This window comes from Protobothrops mucrosquamatus, unplaced genomic scaffold, assembly GCF_001527695.2.
Source record: "Protobothrops mucrosquamatus isolate PMUCROS unplaced genomic scaffold, P.Mucros_1.0 scaffold384, whole genome shotgun sequence".
Classification (NCBI taxonomy): domain Eukaryota; kingdom Metazoa; phylum Chordata; class Lepidosauria; order Squamata; family Viperidae; genus Protobothrops; species Protobothrops mucrosquamatus.
In genome coordinates, this window is record NW_015386716.1 from 120,813 (window position 1) to 143,730 (window position 22,918).

The 22,918-nt window shown below is 38.3% G+C and overlaps 1 protein-coding gene across 1 annotated transcript in view; it reads right to left on the reverse strand.

The window, feature by feature from the left end:
• The window catches only part of KHDRBS2 (KH RNA binding domain containing, signal transduction associated 2), a 368,904-nt gene that overhangs the window by 108,020 nt on the left and 237,966 nt on the right, over window positions 1-22,918 (reverse strand). The window contains exon 6 of the mRNA XM_015815904.1: window positions 17,244-17,439. Within this exon, the coding sequence (XP_015671390.1) occupies window positions 17,244-17,439 (196 nt within the window). The remainder of the gene's footprint in view (window positions 1-17,243; window positions 17,440-22,918) is intronic.

Consider the following 22,918-nt stretch of genomic DNA (forward strand, 5'->3'; position numbering starts at 1 on the left):
AAAGTTGCCATAATTACCCAGCCCTGCTCTTGAAGATCAAAAATATCCCAAGACACTTCTAGTTATGAACAGACAACAAACTTGAATTCAGAACCAAAATGAAGCCTCAGTCTATTTTACTACTTGTAGTAGACATAACTTTATAGATCTCTCAATCTACTAACACAGTTAACAAAACTAACTGTACCTAACAATAACTTTTGCACTCAAAAGCCTAGACTGTCAATGTGCAAGGCGTGCTGAAGTTCTCCTTATCTATCCCAAAAAAGTAAATGCATTTTCAACTACTAGTACATAAACCTCCCTTCCACCATTCTCCTTAACAAGTCAGAGGCCCCTTAAAATCCTTCTGCTAGCTTGCATTTTCTTGGATCTCTTTCTTGCTAGTACCAGCTCAAATCCAGGTTGGTTACTCATAGGCTCTTCCTCTCTACAGTCCTGATCGGCTTGCCTAGCCATCATATATTAGATAATTCTCACTGCCTTGACACATTGAAAAATTCCCTTTATGGGTGAAACTTGCTGACTTATACATCTTCCTTGAACCCAAATGGCAACCAGACATATATACCTACATACAGTGGTGGGATTCAACCAGTTTGCACCGGTTCGGTAGAACTGGTAGCTATGTTTTGCTGAGTTCAGAGAACCGGCTGAATGAACACTGCTTCCAGAAGTCCGTTCTAGGCCTGGGAGGCCTGGAGGAGGCCTTCCAGGCCTAGAATGGTCCACCGGAAGTGCATGGATGCCACTTCCGGAAGTTCATTCTAGGCCTCGGAGGCCCAGGCCTGCATCCAATAAGAGAACCAGTTGTTCAGGTATTTGAATCCGACCACTGCATACATACACATATATATCACACACACTAACTTCAGCGTAGACTCCCAAGAACTCCCTGGATTAGTCCCTGTAATATTTGGAAATGGTTTGCCATTGCCTCCTAGAGATGAGAGAAAGTAACTGGCTCAGGGTCACTGAGCTGGATTAGAGGTACAAGTTTCCTGGTTTCTAGTTTGTCAGTTTAAGCCAGAGGTAGTCAACCTTGGCTCTTTTATGATTCGTGGACTTCAATTCCCAGAATTCCTGAGCCAACTAAGGAATTCTGGGAGTTGAAGTCCACGAGTCATAAAAGAGCCAAGGTTGACTACCCCTGGTTTAAGCAATAGACCCCACTGGCTCTCATCATTACTTCTTTCTCTTGAGTAATCTTCTTGTAACTCTGGACACTTAAAGTGTTCTTTAAGCAGTTTTGAAATTTTGAAAATGTTAACAGCCACAGTTTCACATTTTAAGATGGGCTGGGCTAATGTTAAACCTTTTTTTTATTATTCTAAAGGGAGCACATTCTACTATCAAAAGACACTAAGACACAAAATTACTCTGAGCACTTGAGTCTACATTCTCATGACATTTTAATCTTGCTATGTCTAACCGTGTTTGGCAATATTATTATATCCTCTTTTTAATGAGAACTGAAAGGGATTTTCACAGTTTAAAATTAGGCAGCCTACAAGGACAGAATACTAACAAATAAAGCAAATGAAACATGAATATATAATAGCTTTTTAATGGGGAGTTAACACTTAACAGAACCTAAGATGATGTGTGACAGTGAATATAATACACGTATACAAAGCTCATGAGCAAAGAAATTGAGTAAGTTTAAATGAATAAGTTCATAAAGAGAATATGTTGTTTAGAGCATAACCACATTATTAAAATATTGAAAAGTTTAGTTAAATGTTAGTGAAGTATAAAAATATACACATTAAAATCTGAAATAACTGATTACAGCCCTCTCTAAGTGGTTTACAGAATCAGCATGTTTCCCCCAACAACCTGGGTCCTCATTTTACTGACCTCAGAAGGATGGAAGACTGAGTAAACCCTAAGTCACATCAGGATCGAACTACTAGTAGTCGACAGAGTTAGCCTGCAATACTGCATTCTAACCACTGTGCCATGAGGTTCATGAACCAATATAGTGTTTAAACAAATTTTCAGTTCTTATACAGACTAAAACCTGCAACTAACTTCTAGAATTAAATGAAATGAGGCAAGACATTCACTCAAAATTTCCTATTAAACACTGACCCAGCCATTTAGGATTTCTACAATGACAGGAAAACAGGTTTTGATCTGCTGTGTGCCTATATATTTCTAAGACCACTTGTAACTATCAATTGCCATTTCATGATATTAGCTAAATACACTACCAACTGTATTGTATAAATGATCTCTCTCCCTCTCTCCAAACTATCCAATTTATGAAGTTGTTTCATGTCACCTCATTGTTTCTTGTGGGATGTGGGCAGAACTACCAACCCTAAACAGACCAGAACAATAATTGGAAAAATGACAAAGAATCATGCATTGGTGTGCATTGGAATATATTCAAGAAATACAATTTGCCAGCAAGAAAGAACTTGTGGAAATCAGAAAACAGACAAAGTAAGAGAAAATGAAAAAGCTAAATTGCTCAGGGACTTTAGAATTCAAACAGGCAAGTATCTGCCACATAATACCCCAAACTTAACAACTATCGATAAGAAAGACAAAAAAATCAGGATAATGGAGGTTGCAGCATCCGGGGACAGCAAAATAGAAGAGAAAGAACTGGAGAAAATCACAAAATATAAAAAATTGCAAATAGAACTAGAATGACTGTGACAAAAGAAAACATGCAAATAGAACTAGAATGACTGTGACAAAAGAAAACATTATGCCACCAATAGTAATAGGCTCCTTGGGTGCAATCACAAAACATTAAAGCACCACTTGAACACCATCAGCATAGACAACATCTCCATCAGTCGATTGCAAAAGGCAGCTTTACTCGGAACAGCTTATATCCTGCGACAATACCTCTGACACCATTAAACATCTGGCTATCTTGGGGCCTAAGGAAGGACTTGATAGGTAGATAAAAATGCCACATTGATTCTAAATATTTGACTGACTGTGCAATCAACCCCAATAATGGCAGAAGTAAGCTAAGGGTTGAGAATGAACATCTAGGGTAGATAGTAATAATTTATTAAATCTTTATGCTGCCTAATTCTCTGGGTACAATGTCACAAAGCTGCTTTCCGAACAATTGGTATTTTGTGACTGGCCTCTTTCCCTGTGAGAGATACTTTGTGATGAATCTACTTTTCTCATGGCAGCCATTTTCCTTAAGCATCATTTCATTTCATTTCATTTATTCGATTTGTATCCCGCCCTTCTCCCGAGGGACTCAGGGTGGCTCACAACATTTTTAAAACCGAAACAAGCCCACAATCCCCCATCCATATATGTTCTTAAATATACCCATTGATCTGAGATAGAATACCATCTAAGAGTGATGGAGTAAATTCCTTCGTTAGTAAGAGAAGACTATTTACTTGCACTGATATCTTTGCAAATATTTGTGTGGTTACTAGAATACAGAACATCCTCAGAATTGGAAGGGACCTTGGAGGTCTTCTAGTCCAACCCCCTGTTCAAGCAGGATACCTTATACCAGGGGTCCCCAACCTTTCCGGGTTGGGGGCACAGGGGGGGAGGGGGAAAAGAGGGGATAGTTTTGTGGGCAGGGCAGATGGAGGCCACACACAAGCACCCATTGCTCACGCAAGTAGGGCCGAGAGCATCTGCGACACTAGCATGAGTGAGCCCCGAGTGCCTGCAAGGCTTGCCTGAGTGGGGCCGTGCGCATGCACCCACCAACCAGCCATTCACATGGCCCCGTTGTGAATAGGCCATGGCTGATAGTGGGCTGTGGCTCACAGGTTGGGGATCTCTGCCTTATACCAATTCAGACAGGTGGCTGTCCAGTCTCTTCTGAAAAGCCTCCAGTGTTGGAATACCCACAACTTCTGAAGGCAAGCTGCCCCACTGGTTGATTGTTCTCACTGTTGGGAAATTTATCCTTAGTTCTAGGTTTAATTTGATTTGATTTAATGTAATTTATTTAATCCCAAGTGCTTTCGGCAATAACACATTTAAGGATAAACTTTTCTACAGCTGCATTACAGTCATTTTGGATTAATCAATCTAAACTTTACTTAAAATGCATGCATGTGCCTGCCAACAGATAATTTTTCTTCAGTCAAAAAAAAAAACTAGAACACAGAGACACACATTAACATTATGAAAAAGTGTCTTGGTTATATGTAGGAAGTTTTAGCTCCCCTGGCAACTGGCTCTTAATGTATCTGATTTATTACTGGCATCTCAGAGTTATAACTTGTGCATGACAGCTATAATTCAAAATTGGTTGATTGTAATATGGCAATGCTCGGGCATTATAACACATAGCTGATTTTCAGATGATTGACACTGAGATTCATTTGGTATTCCCATTTATTATTTAAAACACACATGCAGAAAAAAGGTAATCTAGAGGGCAATTTGCTCTTACAGCAAAATATGTGCAAGAGCAATCAGTATGAAGAAAAAAGGATGGAATCATGAATCAGAAATATTCACAAATATGTGCTTTATCATTGACCTCATCTCTCTCTCTCTCTCTCTCTCAACCCCCCCCCCCCCGCTTTGATAAAATCTTAATGGGCGCTTGAGAGAACTGCTTCATCAGCAAGCAAGCAACTAGCTCACTTACCAGTTGCTGTGTCCACAGAATGCCGGGTACCGAAATAAACCAAGTCACTGGGGATGGAGGGAATTGATGCTTGTGATGCAGAAATGAGAGTGAGCGAGAGCGAGAAAGAGAAAGAGAGATAGATAGATAGATAGATAGATAGATAGATAGATAGATAGATAGATAGATAGAGAGAGAGAGAGAGAGAGAGAGAGAGAGAGAGAGAGAGAGAGAGAGAGAGAGAGAGAGAGATATTTGGGCAGAGGGTGACTTGTAAGTGTTGACTGTCAATAATTGTATCTCTTTGTCAACACTGTTATGCAGATTATTTTCAAAATTCAAAGTGGAGGCAGTAGAATTAACTTGTCCCAAGTACTGTGGGTACCACAGTTTGGTTAGCTCTAACAATAATAGTATAGAATAAACTCTGCCGTTTACATTGTCATCTTGTTTGTCTAGGATTTCTGGCAAACAGCAGTCCTGTTTTGTAAATAGAATTGTCATTTTCCATTTAGTTAAACTATGATTGCACCATTCCGCACTGCCCAACAGTCAGTTCCAGAAAAAGGAATTAAGGAGAAGAATTAAGTCTAAAAAAGCAATGAAAATTAGAAAGTAATTTCTCTCTTCTAGCACCCTTTTCTTATTAAATCCTCTATGTGCTTGTCTCTTGGGCAATGACGAGAAAGACTAAAAATCTTTTGAATTACCAGAAAACTTTGCTGACAAACCTTGCCTTTGGAAAAACCATGTATATGGCTATGTCTTTGGTTGCTATATTTACACAGTCTAAAGGAAACGATCAAAACAAGGCAAAAATCTCAGAATATAGGACTAGGGCAGGTTACCATTTACAATATATTAGCTGGTCAATATACTGTATAATAATAAACTCATCAGCAATAACCTGCCAAATGAAATGATGCAATACCTTTGCTTCCTCACATTTTTGATAGGATTTTAGAGATGGATGGATTTTCAAATTGGTACAGATATAATATGGAAACACAACTAACTAACCATTTGCATTCATCTACAATAGCCATTATGCTAACAAAACTGAAGATACACTAATGCAAGGACGAAATGACAGCTTCTGGTGTTTCTGCTGCTTTGAGGGAGTCTTCAGGTAACAACCGCAGATTCAGTGACTGTTCAAAGTTTTCACGGCATTGAATCAGTGGTATCTCAAAGTTCTGTCTGCCGCCATACCTCATATTAACATGATCACAATTTGAGTGCTTGGCAACTGGTTCATATGATGGTTGCAGAATCTCCCAGTCATGTGATCGCCATTTGCAACCTTCCCAGCCAGCTTCCCACAAGAAATCAGTAGGGAAACTATAAAGGAAGATCAGAAATTGCTCCCACTGCTTTTACTACTGAGGAGACCTGCTATAGAGTATGACATCCCGGGGATCTTGTACTCCATAGTGCACACCAATGTGCAGTGTACCCATGTCAGCACCCTCCTGCATGCACACCTGCCCTCCATAACAAATCCCCTTCCTAGCTATGCTTACATGATATTTCAGCATGCCCCCATCTGTTGTCCTAGCATTCACCTGTCTGCCAGTCTTTTTGTGAACCACCTAAGGCGGGGTCCCCAACCCCTGGGCCGTGGACTGGTACCGGACCACAGTATGCCAGAAACTGGCCGCACAAATAAGTGAAGCCCCGTCTATGGGATGCAAAAAGCATGAGAAACCACACCCCCTCCGGTCCACAGAAAAATCTCTGTCCACGGAACCGATCCCTGGTGCCCATACGGTTGGGGGCCATTGATCTAAGGAAAGGTTTTGTGATTAGGACTTGCAGCTTCTGGTAGGCTTCCCCATTGATTTGGCTTGTTGGAAGTCAGCAGGAAGTTGCAAGTCCCAGTCATGTGATGTCTTTGCTTAATGACCCATGATCTTCACTTAATGATAACAATGCAGACTGCCAGGATTGCAGTCACTAAGCAATGCGGTCATGTGACATCATACTTTATGAGCGCATCCACTCTCAAAGACCATTGTTAAGCAAGGTCTGCCTCTACAACACATTCTTGGGATAGCATTATAGCCGCTTTCAAAGCTTATTTATTTGCACAGTGAACTTGGTATATTACCAAACCTTTCTAAAGCACTATAACGTTTCAATATGATTGACAACTATATTCCAAACTGACATACATAATGAGATGTCTCCCCCATTTTAAAAATATGTCCCGCAAGAATCTTGTGAGCAAAGTGCAGCTGAGAAAGTGGCTGGCCAAAGGCCCTTTTATAATCTCCTTTATTGAATAGTGATACTCTGACTAAGAGCCCAGATTGCCTGATTGAGCTGTTCTTCAATCACACCTTTAATGTCCAGAGTACAGTAATTCTATAAACACGCTGGGTAAAATACAGAAGAGGCTGTATATGTGCACAGAAGAAAAGTATTCTTCAAAGATTATTTTACTTTTTTTTGCTCTGCCATCTTCCTTTTTAATTTTAAATTAAAACAGCTCTTATTCTTCACTGACAATTTGAGATATGTGAATCTTCTTTGTTTTCTCTGCTTATTTCATCATTCTGATGTATTCTTTCATTACTGAAGCTGTGCACTATTACTATGGAGTGCTTTGTTAATATATTCTTCAAAGGCTTCTCTTATTGAATAAGGAAATATATAAAGATATTGTACATCACGGTGATTCAATTAAGCAGGTATCTTAAAGTACACAGGATGTTAGAAGATATGCTTGCAAGTTACTGTTCAGCATTGTGCTATAATAGCATACTTTGTCATTTTCATAAAAAGTCAATATAATCTAATGAGAGAAGAACAAATAGTATCATTAAATATGTACTCTAATAGCAAAACTACTTCTGCACTTTTAAATCAATAGCTGTTCTGCAAGAAGCCAATTAATATGTATATGATGCTATGCTTGAATGGCTAAATTGCAGTGCTTTACCCTGTTATGTGTATGTTTGGTGTGCATGTACTGTATGTTTTAACTTAGATTTAAAAATTTTGCTTGAAGATCCTGGAGTACCAAGAAAAGCACAAGGTCTATTTGGAGGTAGCATGGCGGGCAGAGTGACAATACATGCATTGTGACATCACAATCTAAATCCCATGACTTATGTTCTCATATCTAATTTCAAGATGCAAGTACAAAAGCCTAGGATTTGGGTTTTAATAATATGACACATGCTTTGTCATTTTTTTCATCACTGCAGCAAGTAAGAAAGTTTCTGCAGATACTTCAGTACATGGAATGAATGAATGAATGAATGAATGAATGAATGAATGAATGAATGAAGGAAGGAAGGAAGGAAGGAAGGAAGGAATTCCCTACCCCATTGATGGCGAACCTTTTAGAGACTGAGTGCCCAAACTGCAACCCAAAACCCACTTATGCATCGTTGGGTGCCGGGTGGGTGTGGCCCATTGGGTGGGCATGGCCAATTGGGTGGGCGTGGCTGTGATGGTAACGGCAGATTGGATGGGACTAAAAAGTTCAATCAATCAATTCCAACTTTGCAAGATCTTTTTTTTCCCGTGAGAAGTTGAAATTGACTGATTGATTGAACCTCTTTTTTTTGCACATGGCGGCGGAGGCCTAAAGCGAAAAGGTTTTATAAAACCCAGCTGAAGGCCTAGGACTGGGGCGACGGTGCGTGTGCCCAAAGAGAGGGCAGTGGTGGCGAACAGTGGTGGCGAACCCGTGCCATAGGTTCGCCACCACTGCCCTACCCTTTTAGCCTTCAGGACAGCCATAAAAAACGGCTCTTCCCTCAGGCACTGGGGTAGAGCAAGACAGAAGCTATGAATCATTTGTTGGAGGTATTTCAGAAGAATGGTAGAGGTCCTAGAGTTTTTGGTTTTATAGGATTTTTTTTTACTGTTTTGAAGGTTTTCTTGTTGTTGTGAGCCACTCAGAGTTGTATTCCAATATGGGTGGCCCTACACATTCTTAAATAAATAAATAAATAACCCCTGATGTGGCAGCAATTAATTATTATTATTATAATTATTATTATTATTATTATTATAATTTAATTTATATACCGCCCTTCTCCCGATGGTCCCGGGCCGGAGGGTCTAAGTCTCCTGGGGACCGGGTGGAGACCTGAGGACCGGAGCACCCACAAGCTTGTAAATAGCGTGTGCGCGCTCCCCTAACTTGATATGGTCCTCTGCTCCCGCCATATATTAAATTTGAAGAAAAGTCCAAACTGCCAATTTCTTTACTTAACATGAGCTCTGTGTGGAGAATAATTCTTCTCTAATACTAAATGCTTCAGGAACATTATCCAGCTTTTTAACTTTTTCAGTAACTGTTCAAAGTCTCACTGTAGGGGTCACATCAAATCTAAGACATTCTGCTTTAGAATAAGGTCAATTTCATTTGATTAAAGAGCTAAACTACATTTTCAATTGCACATTGGAGTAGAAAAAAGGAAATAGCAGCCTTTAGATTTTTATTAGGAGTGAAGGTATTCAAAATTATATGAATTTATTTATTTGAGATTAGGGCTCTTGCTCATTTTTTCCCCACCAAAACGTTTTTGCCTGCCGGTGAATTCTGCCATCCAAATAAAATAACTTCAATTGCATTCTATTGAAGAGCCATGTTGGTGCAGTGGTTAGAATGGAGTACTGCAGGCTAATTCTGATGACTGCCGGCTGCCAGCAGTTCAGCCATTCAATTCTCACCTGCTCAAGGTTGACTCTGCCTTCCATCCTTCCAAGGTCAGTAAAATGAGGACCCAGATTGTTGGGGGCAATAGGCTAACTCTGTAAATTGCTTAGACAGGAATGTAAAGCAGTATACTGTATAAATCTAAGTGCTACTGCTATAGCTATTCTATAAAACATCTGTGCAATATTCATGCGACTGAATTGTTGATTAATAAAAGTTAACAAAATCTGCTTTGGGGAATTAATCTGCTACTGGGCAAAAACTTTTCATATGTGAAATTTTATCCTTAGTGGTGGCCAAAAAGCAACAGGAGCTGAAATTAGTTCTACAACTGTCAAAGATTTTGTTAATGTGCAAAAGAGAAAACATAAAGACCTGGAATATTGAAACTGTGAAATGCTTTTTCATACCTTGATACTCCCCTGTAATAATGACTATGAATTTTTTTTAAAGTCCACTAATTATGGGTTAAAATGAGATATGTGTGCCTTAGTACACATAATATTGTTTGAATTTTTTTTATAAAATACTGTCATTGGCAACCATATGCTATGTAAAAGGATTTTGTTGGAATGTATTACACTCAGTGAGCTGTCACAATTCTTTCTCCAAATTTCCTCTGTGCTGACTTGATCCAATTATTCATTCCTAAAATATAATGATATTACTGCACTGCATTATTAAATCACATTAGATATTACAGCAGGTTGGTTCAAAAGAGACTGTTAATACTTTGCACTTCCACCTCACCATTAGCAAGAAAGCTCATTAATCATTTAGCAAGACATCACCCTACATAGGGCCCTTGTCAGCCAAAACTGAGCACTGCTGTTGGAAAAATCAGATTTCGCCTTATTATCCTGCTGCTTTCTTCAAATTAGCACTGCATATGGTCAGAGCTTTCTTCTGAATTAAAAATGCAAGTGAATTTTAAAATGAAATATATGTTTTTAAGCCATCAAAACTATTTCAAATGCCATTTTAGACACGTTAGAAACCTCAGTCTTTTGCTTTGATTTGACAACCCTTTCAACCTATAGTGTTCTGTCTCCCAGCCATTGATAGAATAAATTTTGCATATCTCATATTTGATCTGGACAGTTCAGGTTTACTTCTGTTGGTTTTCAGCTTTTCTTCAGCTCCACTTACAATATGGCACCACATAAGTTACTTCCAGAGGATTGTGGTCCTTGGCTATGAAAAAATGTTAATGATTACTGTTAGCCACTAAAATATTAGAATAGTACATTTGCTGACTTCGCCAAACATATAGGCTTGCCCAAAGAGGGAGTAAAGTTTCAGTGACTTTCATGGAGCAAATTACAGGGTCATCCAATTGCCACTTGCCCAATCTCAAAATCAGTTGGTCAGCTTCATTGCTTTATTTAACATTATAAAACTGTATTACCAGTACAGCTCAGATTCCTACTTCGGGTTCTTTCTGATCCATTCTCCTAAGATCCTTCATAGATTAAAAGCTCAGGGATGTCGAAGCAGAAAATGGAATGCAAATGTATCATTTTCTGCTTGGTCTTCTCTAAGCCAGTTCTTTCCAAATGAAAGGGAATTGCACCAGAGCTGAAATGGAAAATCCATGTAAGCTTTCAATGTTCTTTCTTGAGTTTTTTTTTCTTCTGTTCTTCTTGATCAGAGCTTTAAAGCTTCTCGAGGAATCAAATTTAGCACTTAGATGGCAGAAAAAGAAAAGAAAAAAGGCCCCCAGGACTAGATGAAATACTCTGTCTGCTTCTCTTTTTCTTTTAAATGGGTGACATGCTTTCTTTAGGAACTTCCTACACATATATCTTCTCATGCCCAATGGGATTGGCTTGTCTCTCTTGCTACAGCAGAAAAGACTTACTTCAGATCCTGTCTGCCAAAGAATTTAAGGTTATGGGATCTAGGAGAAGAGCCTTTTCTGCTGTGGCTTCTGGCTTTTGGAATATTCATCTGCCGGAGGTGAGGTCCCCCCCATCTCCGGCCTTCCAGAAAAGTCTTAAAACCTGACTCTGCCAGCTGGCCTGGGACCCAATAATGGCTCTCCATGTTGGGGGTGCCTGATGGGGTAGAGAGAAGATCCCCACCTCACATCACACATCCTCTTGTTTCTAGTTTATTATTTAATCTTTTTAATTTTATTGTTTTATATTATCTTTTTTATCTTTCTATCATTCTGCAAACATCCTAGAGTCACTACCACAATGAGATGGGCTGCAAATAAATGTAGGCTTGTGGACTACAACACAGCATTTCATACTCAGATGAACCCAATAAACTGCTCCCATTTTAGGACTGCATTACTGTTTAAGTAAACTTCAGGTCAAGCTATTGTCTCCCATGATTCGCTTGAGCTCAAACCAAATTTGGGAGGGAGGGATTTGTGATTCTACCTTGTAGAATATTTAAAGCTGTTCTCATCTCACTCTAAATTAGATATACAAAGTGTATTCTATCAATAGCTGGGAGGGTGAACACTATAGGTTGAAAGGGTTGTCAAATCAAGGCAAAAGACTGAGGTTTTTAACATGGCTAGCATGGCTGGTACATCAACTTAAGTTGAACCAGAATTTATAAAAAAATACTATTGCAAAACAAGGCATACAATATGAATTCTTAGGGGCCAAAGAAAGCCAACTAGCACCCCTGACACTCCTTTCTTAGTTTATTATATATAGATATGAATATTTATTAAACTGTATCATACTAGTATCGCATATAGCAACTTTGCATTTTAGGCTGCGTCAGCTTTTCCTTTAAAATCTATCCAGCAGTGAAGAGCAAATTTTTTTTTACACATGAAATATATTATCAAGATTTTCAGTTGAAAGAGGTATTCTATTTTACATAGAAATAATCTCTTGTGAGTCAAATCATGAACCTGACCTAGGAAAATATTCAGAAAAATAATGTGTACTTTACGGTGCATTACATGCTAAAAAGTTTCAGATGAGGAAACTAGGTTTATGGTAGGAATGTGCTAGAACTAATTTTCTTCTCCAGACTGTTGAGTTGTCCAAATGAACAAAGGAAAGGTCACTGAGCTCAAGTGAAGATTCCCGCTGAGTTACATCTAGCTGGGGCTGCAGTCTTATAGCTAGGGTTGCCAGGTCTGCTTCCAAAAAATAGCGGACAAGCTGGGGGGGGGGGTTAAGTAGTAAAAAAAGTAGACTGTACAGCTTTAGATTACGTACCATTTCATCATAAAGCTTTTGAATAAAAAAAAATGTCCACTATTTTGTGAAAAAAAATAGTGAACATAATGTGAAAAAAGTGGACTGTCCACTCAAATAGTGGACACCTGGCAACCCTACTTATAGCTACAAATCTGTGTCCATCTTATTGAACTCCAGCTGGGTTTACATAACATTAGAAGGCATCCTATGCTTTATTCAGTGCAATATATGAACCCAGCTGTAATTAGAAGGCATCCTATGCTTTGTTCAGTGCAATATATGAACCCGGCTTATAACTTAATAGCTAAAGTAAAAAAAAAAATCAATTTTTTATTTCTGAACGAGTGATATTTTGAAAGATTGGCATACTTTGCTTAGTGATTGGCATTTACTACCTTAACTACTGCAGTAGCTCACTTAACAACTATGGCAAGAAAGGTCGTAAAATAGGGCAAAGCTCACTTAACAAATGTCTTGCTTAGCGTAAGAAATTTTGGGTTCAATTGTGGTCATAAGTCAAGGACTCCCTGTATTGGCCTTTAAGCTGTGAGCTTGTGCACAGAACCTAGCACTAGGTATTATGGAAATTGGCTACCCTTGGGGTAGCGCTGTTGTCATTATTAAGAAGCTCCTGGCAACTTATAAAAAATTTGGATATCTTATCTTGCTTAGTATGTATGTTTTTATGTTATGTTTTAAATCTGTTTGCTTGTGTTAATAAGCTTATGATTTGTTTATTCACTGAAGTGCTCATTGTCTCTGGATCCCAAAAAAATAAATGGCCTGGGCACCTGATCACTGCCCCGATATTTGGCACAAAACAAGAGCAGAACACAAATCCTCTCATTCCTACTACAGTCTGATGCATTTGTATTCATATTAGCCTTCTAAAATCTTCTAATAAAATCTTCATAAGATACAATCAAGCTATTATTTATTGTCATTACCTGGAAACGATATCATCGGAATGTTCAAGAAGCTGTAGATATCATTAAAATGTAATTTATCTGTTTATCTACATGTTTTATGTGTAAAAATAATCCATCACTTAAAATCAAGGTGCTATTCAGATTAATAAATTTCATTGTCTGGGTTGCTCCAATGATCAGTGCATGCCATATGTTTTTCACCATTTTGTTCATTTTCTATACTTGCAATAAATAATAAATGCAATGCCACAAAAGTTATGAGTAAAAACATAATTTTAAAGAATGGAGATAGTTGGTAGTATTTTTGACATGTAAAATGGATTGGAATGTAAATATGATTTTGTTTTTCACTGTGGCATCTTTAAATATGCTTATTTTGCCATATCTGATCATCATTACTTTCCCTTGTAAATCCATACAAAATATTTTATTTTAGAATAATCACTTGCCTAATTCTTTACTTGGACATGTACGTATTCTTCAGAGGTGCTTTCTATTTTTAACTACTACTACTACTACTACTACTACTACTACTACTACTACTACTACTACTACTACTTATATTCTTTTTCTACTCAGGTTTGTTTAGTCAGATGTAGTGGTGGTGATTAGCTATATATGAATGGGACTTTAAGGAACTGTATCACCCATTATTTAACCTGGAATTACCAATGAAGGAGAATATTTGTAGCTCAGGGGTCCTTGGTGCTCTCTGAGCTTTCTTGCAGAGGTTGTTACCCTAACAACTGTAGGTAACATCATCGGTGCTAGTCTGATGATGTTACCTAGTTAGGGTAATGAAACTTTGCAAGAAAACAAGCAAGCTCAGAGAGCATCAAGGGCCCCTCAACCTGGAATTAGCACACAAGCACGGGTGGATTATGACCTTGGCACTGTTTCTGATTGTGAGGATAGTGTGCAAAATAAAGAGGCTGACGTTGGCTTTCTTCTTTCCTTCCAAAACAGGGATTTCATTTGAGGTGTTACAACATTTTTTTAGGAAACAAGTACTTAGGGAAAAGAGATATAAGAGGGGCTATTCTAACTGTAAATCCTGCTCACCTGTTTAAAAGCATTAGAAAGCATTGGGAAATGCTTTAATACAGGTAGTCTTTGACTTACAACCATTCACTCAGTGACCGTTCAAAGTTACAACAGCACTGAAAAAGGTGATGATGATTGTTCTTGACACTCACAACCGTTGCAGCTTTCCCATGGTTACGTGATCAAAATTGGGGTGCTTGGAAACTGGCAAGGATTTATGATGGTTCCAGTTTCCCGGGGTCATGTGATGGAGGAAGATGGGTGGTTAAGAAATATGAAATATAACCATAAATAAACAAACAAATAAATAAAATAAGCAAGCAAACAAGCAACCATCTGCGACCTTCTGGCAAGCAAAGTCAATGGGGAAGCCAGATTTGTTTAACAGTTATGCTAGTAACTTAACAACTGAAGTGATTCACTTAACAACTGTGGAAAGAAATGGGGCAAAACTCACTGAACATCTGTCTTGCTTAGCAATGGAAATTTTGGGCTCAGCTGTAGTCAGAAATTCAGGACTACCTGTAAATGTATAAAATAAATGAATGGGGTCCTCATTTTCAATTACTGTCAATTCTTCATTTGTACAGTTTGCTTCTTACCTAGAATTCAAAAGTTTAGATTGTCTCCAAATGGCACTAGAAAAACCACTAGAACTGAATTAGTTTTTTTTTAAAAAAAAAATCTATGTAGGACTGTAAATATCTGAGGACACCCCTTGCATGAAGGCGGAGAGTCCCTTTGGATCCATTCCTCAAAGGTGTAAATCAGCTGTTGCCACTCAAGAGGTTCAACTCTACTTCTTTGAAGCGTTTTCCCTCCTCCTCTCAAGTCTCCTGGGCCTGTCGTTTTTTGCCATTTGTCCTGACAGAAGGGATTTCTAGACATGGACCTGCACTCCAGCCATGTGTTGAAGCACCTCCTCCTGATAGCTTCAAGAAATGTATTTAATTTATAATAATAATAATAATTACATACATTATTATTATAATAATTATATAAATTATCATTATTATGTTATACTTATTGTATAAATTATATAAATTATTATATGAAATTATTTAGTAAACAAATGTACATAGCTGCCCAACTCATACATAGGTGACTCCAAGCGGCCTACAAAGTTTTAAAAATCCACTGTGTAATAAAAAAACATTAAAAAGAAACTCCACTCCCTTCGTCCCCCCATGGCAGCAACAACACAATCAAATCAGTCACTTGATTGACTCCATTTCCTTTTGAGGTCCCTAGACCCATTGACAAAACCCACATTTTTAGGGCCTTTTGGAAAAAGCAGTAGGGTCGGGGCCAACTGTACCTCAGGGAAATGATGTTCCATAAATAAGGAGGGTCTTTTTTGTGGTCCCACCAGCTGACAATGCTCTTTATCTAGCTTGAAAAGAATTACACGCATGTGAGCACATCCAGACATACACAGAGCTTATGTATCTGATCTTTAATTGGACAATATGCTTCTCAGTCTAAGCATTGCACAAGCATGCCTTGCCTATATTAACCCCTAAATGATTAATAATAAAATTAATGTTCTGCTTTTTCTCCAGGAATTTCTGTTGCTTTTATGGGGACTTTCTCTCACTTTTAACACCCCCATAGAAATCCTATGGTGTAGATTAGGTTGAGAAAGTAGCTGGCCTGAAGTCACCCAGGGAGTTTCTATGGCTGATGAACTAAAACAGGGGTCTTCAAACTTGGCCCTTTTATGACTTGTGGACTTCAACTCCCAGAATTCCTCAGCCAGTGTGCCTGGCTGAGGAATTCTGGGAGTTGAAGTCCACAAGTCATAAAAGGGCCAAGTTTGAAGACCCCTGAACTAAAAGCTGGGCCTGGCTGTTCCTAGTTCTAACAATTTCATCTCTACACTATATTAGCTCTCTGGAAAAAAATCACTGGTTTTGAAAGACTTAATTTGTTGTTGTATTGCTTATATCACATTTCATTATAAAACTGGGACCTTATCCTTTACAAAAAAATAAAATAAAAATAAACAAATCCATAATGCATTTGCAATTAGTCTATTCTGGTGTTGCCTTTTTATAGTTAAAAATAAAATAAAATAACATTTGATTGTTTTAAAATGAGTATTTTTAAATCTGCGGTTTTGGGGCAACCAAAGTTTAAGAGAACTATTTGGTTCAACATTGACCAATTAAATAGATGAAAAACAACCACTTCCCCATCTCCGAATATTTTGTGAGCACATACCTCTCTCAACTCAGCAGTTCTCTTGGAAACAAACAAACAGAAAATGAAGAAAATTAATGTAATTTAGCGTATCCCAAATAAACTTTATTGGATGTTTTTGGGCCATTCGCTAACTTTTAATTCAACCTCTTCCACAAATTTGGTTTGAGGGAAACAAAATGAAGAAAGTAATGCTATGGATGTTGCCTTGAACTTTCAGAGGAAAAGTATGATATAAAAACTACCACATCAACGTATCATTTTAAAATAAAAGCTAAACATTCCTACAACACTTTGCAAAGCTTAGACTTTCAGACTTAATGCAATCAGCAATCCTCAGAATCACTTCCAAAAAGCAGACAGGCATTATGTTTTCCTACGCATATAATAGCCCTGGCTCGGGATGAACCGTTCCGCAAAAGAACATACTTGGGAATGAGATAATAGCCTGAATAACTCCGAAACTGCAAAAGCTAATGCGGCATCCAGCTCATCAAATGCAAACAATTCCCTTGGGATTTGTCTGAATGCTCTTTATGGGTACAATTAACATATGAATAACCACTTGCAACAATATGAAATCTGACTTAACAGTTGACATTTCTTTGTGCTGTTGGAAAACAGGTACTTACATACTCTTCGTAAGACTCATGGGCTGGCAGAGGGGGTGCCCTGTAACCTGGTACTGCTGGAACTCCTCTGGCTCGAGGGGTGGGGACCCCTCTGGTGGCGGGTGGGACCGGGAGTACCCCGCGGGTCACTGGCGTTCCTCTTGCTACTTGAGCTCCTCGTCCGGGTGGTGGTGGAGGAATGGCACTCCCACGCCCCCTAAGAGTGAACAGAGAAATCGGATTACTGTGATAAGGAATGCTAAAAAGATATGAAATATTTATAAAGATACATAAAAGTATTTCTGCGCTGACTGCATCGACTTTAAACTGTGATTAGAGGAAAGAGCCAGTAATTTAGAGAATGCACATTACCATTTGGGGCAATTAAATTTCATTTTTGATGTGTGCTGTTGTGCCCACAGTAAAAAAATGACAATAAAGGCTTATCTTATCTTATCTTATCTTATCTTATCTTATCTTATCTTACCCTTGGGAGTGTGTAACCTTGTGATCCTAGAATACACCATACTGAGGCAGGGAAAACTGAAAATGATCAGATTAGAGTTGCAGAGTTGAAAAGAGCTTGAAGGATTCCAAGGATGGAAATCCTGAAGAAAAATAGTTCAGGACAGTTAAGATATTCTGGAAAGTCACTGAGGTGGAAAAAAGATGTGGCTGCTTTAAACAGTGGGTTCATTAAAATTAATGTGATTGTTTAAACCATCATACCTTTCTTTTGGCTTAGGCAGTAGCCTGGAAAAAGAAGGTCTGCTTGAATAAAGAGCAGAAAGGTGCTGTGTTCACACTCACCTGAGATTCAAAGCACTATTCCAAATCACTTCAGCATTTGCAAAGACTTACTATTATTATCTAAAACATCCTAAGAATGTTTTGGGACTATTTCATTTCACACAAATGTGCTTGAACTTGGCATTGAGCTTCTGAGGCTGCTCTAGTTCCTCTATCTCCAAATATCAGCTTGGTGAAGACATTCTAGCAAGCTTTCTGCCCAGTAGCTCATGGATCGTGGACAACTCCTAAAAGGTTGGTCTATAGCTAGAATATTAGAAAGATACATGATCGGTTTCATCCTACAATTTCATTGTTCTTCTCCTGCTATGGCTATGTATATTTTAAATGACCTGGTTATTGCCCCTGTTTGTTGGTTTGAATTATTTAACTGATATATTGCATTTTTATCCTAGATGGTTTTTTGTACTTTTATGTTTTTAATTGGAAGTTACAGTAGGGGTCTTGGGATCAAAAGGTGGAGTGAAATTCTCCCACACGAACTAAATATTTTTTTAATTAGGGAAGAATGCATTGCAGAAACATCAAGTCAGAATTAATAGCTCATGACAAGAATGTAGCAGAGGGAAAAAAAACCAACAACAGACAGAAAACCTAAAATCGTGATAAGCTGTTGTATTCCTTTGTTTTGTACACTTCAATGGTAGAAGCTGAGGTCACTCTCGTTAATTAGTCATGAACCTGGGCCAGGCACTTTCACTGAACTGGAATACCTCATATCACAGAAAGTAAAATATTGGGAGGATAGAGAAGAACCAGGTAAGCGGTCCTGACCTTCTAGGTGGAAACCTAGGGCATAATGTAATAACTTATAAATTCCCTTTGTAAGCGAAAAACATTTTCAATAGTTTTGTCAGTGTGTTAACAATTGAAATGCCACCTCTACCATGTAGAACACTTGTCATTTCTAGGTATGTGATGTCCTTTAGATGGTTCATATACAGCTTTCCATCAGTGGTTGATAAAGGACCATCTAATATTACTTTGATTCTGCCAAGTATTAGTCAGACAATTGTTCAATGTCATCTCCATTTTGTGATTTTACAGAAAAAAGTGCATAGAAAACTAAAGGTACTACAGGTGGTGTTCCTTTCTTGGAGATGTATCCACCTAGATTTTGAAGTTGTGAAGACAGGCCCTGAGATGTGGGATAGCTGTTGTTATCCAGAAAGTCCCATTAGCTTTCCGAAGCGTTGCACCACAAATATTCAATTATGAGATCCTGTGGTTGAAGTTGGGTTATACAGAGAAGTGGTTTGACTGCTGCGGTATAACTTCCATGCTATGCAGCAATATCTCTGACCGACTCCATTGCCAACTTAGAGTTGGAGCTTCTAACACTTCTAAGAGACTTTAATTTGCCCTTTTAAGCGTAAAGTCTGGAGTGGCCCATGAGTTCATAGCTACCAGAGCAACCATGGACATAGCCCAAATTATAGAGAGCTGAACACCTATGGGTAGTCACATGACACATCTGATTTTTGTATCAGGGCAATTGCAATGTGATCTGAAGGTAGAGGATATTGCAATTAGATTTATCTGGAATGCCAACTGACCTGTTTCCTAGACTAAGAGTTCTTTCTCAGAGACATGCCTCAGTCACCTTGTACAAGGATTATAGCAATGCATTGTGCACAGATCACTTTGAAACTACAATTGATCCAGAATGTGTCAGTGTTCCTTTTGGAATAGTTGGAATAAATCAACCCTGCTGTCCCTTAAATAGTTCTTGAAGATTTTGGTTTTTTCCCCCAGGTTCTGCCTTATGTGTGTTCACCTGAATTGGATTATTTCTAGTACAGATAATCCTCAATTTAAAACCGTTGATTTTGTGACCAATCAAAGTTACCACAGCACTGAAAAAAGTGACTTATGACTGTTTTTCACACTTGCAACATCCCCATGGTAACATGATCAAAATTCGGGTATTTGGCAACTGGTTCGTATTTATGATGGTTGTCGTGTCCCGGGGTCACGTGATCCCCTTTTGTGACCTTCTGACAAACAAAGTCAATGGGGAAGCCAGATTTACTTAACAATTGTGTTACTAACTTAACAACTGCAGTGATTCACTTAGCACCTGAGGCAAGAAAAGTCATTAAATGGGGCAAAATTCACTTAACAACTGTCTCACTTAGCCACAAAATTGTTGGGTTCAGTTGTGGTTGTAAGTCGAGGACTACAACCTCAACAACAACTTACGTATGTTGTGATAACGTCTACTCCTTGGCTATGGCCACCTTATTTTCATATTGATATAGTATATTGGCTTTCATTTTTAAAGTGTGTATCACCAAGAATCATTATGAGTTTGGTGGCCTTATAAATTTAAATTATATGTTATATAAATAAGACATAAATTGTGTGCTGCCAAGACTTATTTGAAATAAACACTTTTTCATTTCAAGATATTCATCAGAAACCATTTTATTTGATGCATATTTGATGAATATTCCTTCTATACTGTATTAATTAATAATGCTGTGTATTAGAACTCTGTTGACTTTGCAAATAATTCAGAATAAATTTTTGAACAGGCAAGGGGACCCCATCTTTACGAACTACTAAGTACCCCATTTTTAAAGGCTTTCACATGAGCTTGAAAAAGATGCAATGGCTCTAAGAATTGCATTGACTGGTTTTCTTAAAATAGCATCTTTAAAAAAAAAAAAAAAGATGTAAAGGCAGCCTGAAAAAAGTCAGACTGCTCTAATGAAGAGCAGAAAGCTGCTGCATTAATATGAGGTCTGAACCTTTTCTTGTGAATTAGCATGCCCAGCCTTTCCCTATATTATTCAAAAATCTCAAATCAGAAAGGTGTTATAATAATCAGGATTTGACACATGAAGCTAAAGCATGCACCACTTTTAATAACATGCAGTTCCTGGAAAGAATTTATTCTGCAAGAATTCAGTTGAAACCACAGTAGGTTTTGAGATGAGATTCCAGGGATCTGGACTGTTAACAAGGATTTGCAAAGAATATGATTTCAGAGAGAGAACTGCTGATTAAAAATGGGAACTGGTTCCTCTAGAACACGGGTGTCAAACTCATCACGTCACGTGACGTGACACAATGTATCGCGACTCTTTTTGCATTGCCACAATGGGGTGGGTACGGCTTCGGTATGATGAAACTGGCCCGCGGGCCGGCGGTTTGACACCCCTGATCTAGAACATTTGGAGAAGGAAAGTAGGAAATGAAATGCAGCTACTCTACAAGTAGTAAGATGAAATAAGCCACCTATAAAATAGATTCCTAATTTTATTAAAACTATTAAATTATATGTAATTGGAGTCATAAAGAGCAGAATTGAGATTTATGAAGACATAATAATGTTCCTATACAATGAAATTATGATCACACTCTGACCTTGGCTGTGAACATTTTGAGCCGGGGAGGCCTCCCCGGCTCAGAACGGACTTCCAGAAGTGGTATCCACGCACTTCGGATGATCTGTTCTAGGCCTTGCAAAAAAGGCTCAGGAATTCTGGGAGTTGAAGTCCATGAGTCATAAAAGAGCCAATGTTGCCTATCCCTGGGCTAGGGCATCAGCCGGTTCACCAGAGTCAACTATAAATTAGCTACCAGTTCTACCAAACTGGTGTGAACCGGCTGAATCCCACCACTGGTGTTGCCACAAAGAAGAGGGAGTCAAGCTATTCTCCAAAGCACCTGAAGGCAGGACTAGAGGCAACAGGTGGAAACTAATCAAGGAGAGGAGCAACCTAGAACTAAGGAGAAGCTTCCTGACAGTGAGAACAATTAATCAGTGGAACAACCTGCCTCCAGAAGCAGTGAATGCGCCAACACTGGAAGTTTTTAAGAAGAGACTGGACAGCCATTTGTCTGAAATGGTATAGGGTTTCCTGCCTGATCAGAGGGTTGGACTAGAAGACCTCCAAGGTCCCTTCCAATTCTATTGTTGTTGTTGTTGTTGTTGTTGTTGTTATTATTATATCTACATATGCTGATGGAAAAGGGAAATTACTACATTGAAAGAAAAATTAAGAATATTTTTAATCAGCATCTTGAACTGTTAATGAAAAAAGAGAAATAAATCCATATGGGATATTGGATAAAATCAAAGGCTTAGTTTAGACTTCAGTTCTGTGAACCCTATGATGTTTATATTTGGACGCTTTTGCATCTACCAAATTAAAATCCACCTACCATCAATTAAATTATTTTGTGTATATAGAGAGACTGCCAAACACAAATTAAGTATAAACTTAATCTTGTACTAGATTTTAAAATAGTTAATTGTACTGTTTTTCTTTTGAATAAGTCATCATGCATAAGTTATCGCAAAACCTGTTTTACACAGAAGCAGAAGGTATGCCGCAAATATGAGCATTTAACAAAATGGTTCTTGCAGATTTTCAGAGAAATAAGACCCTACTATAAAGACAGGCATCTTCTAGAAATGTCAAAAGGTGACTTCTATCACCTCCAGCCAGCAACGGCTAAGCCCAGAGGAGGAGGAGGAGGAGGAGGAGGAGGAGGAGGATTGCAATCTCTAAAACAACTGAAAGGAACTAAATTGGTGAAGATGAAGGTAGAGACCATATGGCTCCAGTAGATGTGGCTGTGTTTATTTAAATAAGAAAATACTGGGATTTATGCTAGGATGAATGTTCATTGATTTGGAACAAAACCATAAACTTTGTTTAGTCTCTTTGCTTTATAAGATATATTTTCAGTTCCTCTGTGTAAGTGTAATTGCAACTAAGTGGAATGTTTTGTTAGAACCAAATGCATAAACAAAACTCCCTCCTTTATTCTTCTCAGCTGTATCTGTGAGCTGTGGCATGTATCTGTTTATTAACCAAGTCATTTGTAGCCAAGGTTATTATAGCTATTATAAAGTATTTATACCGAGTATA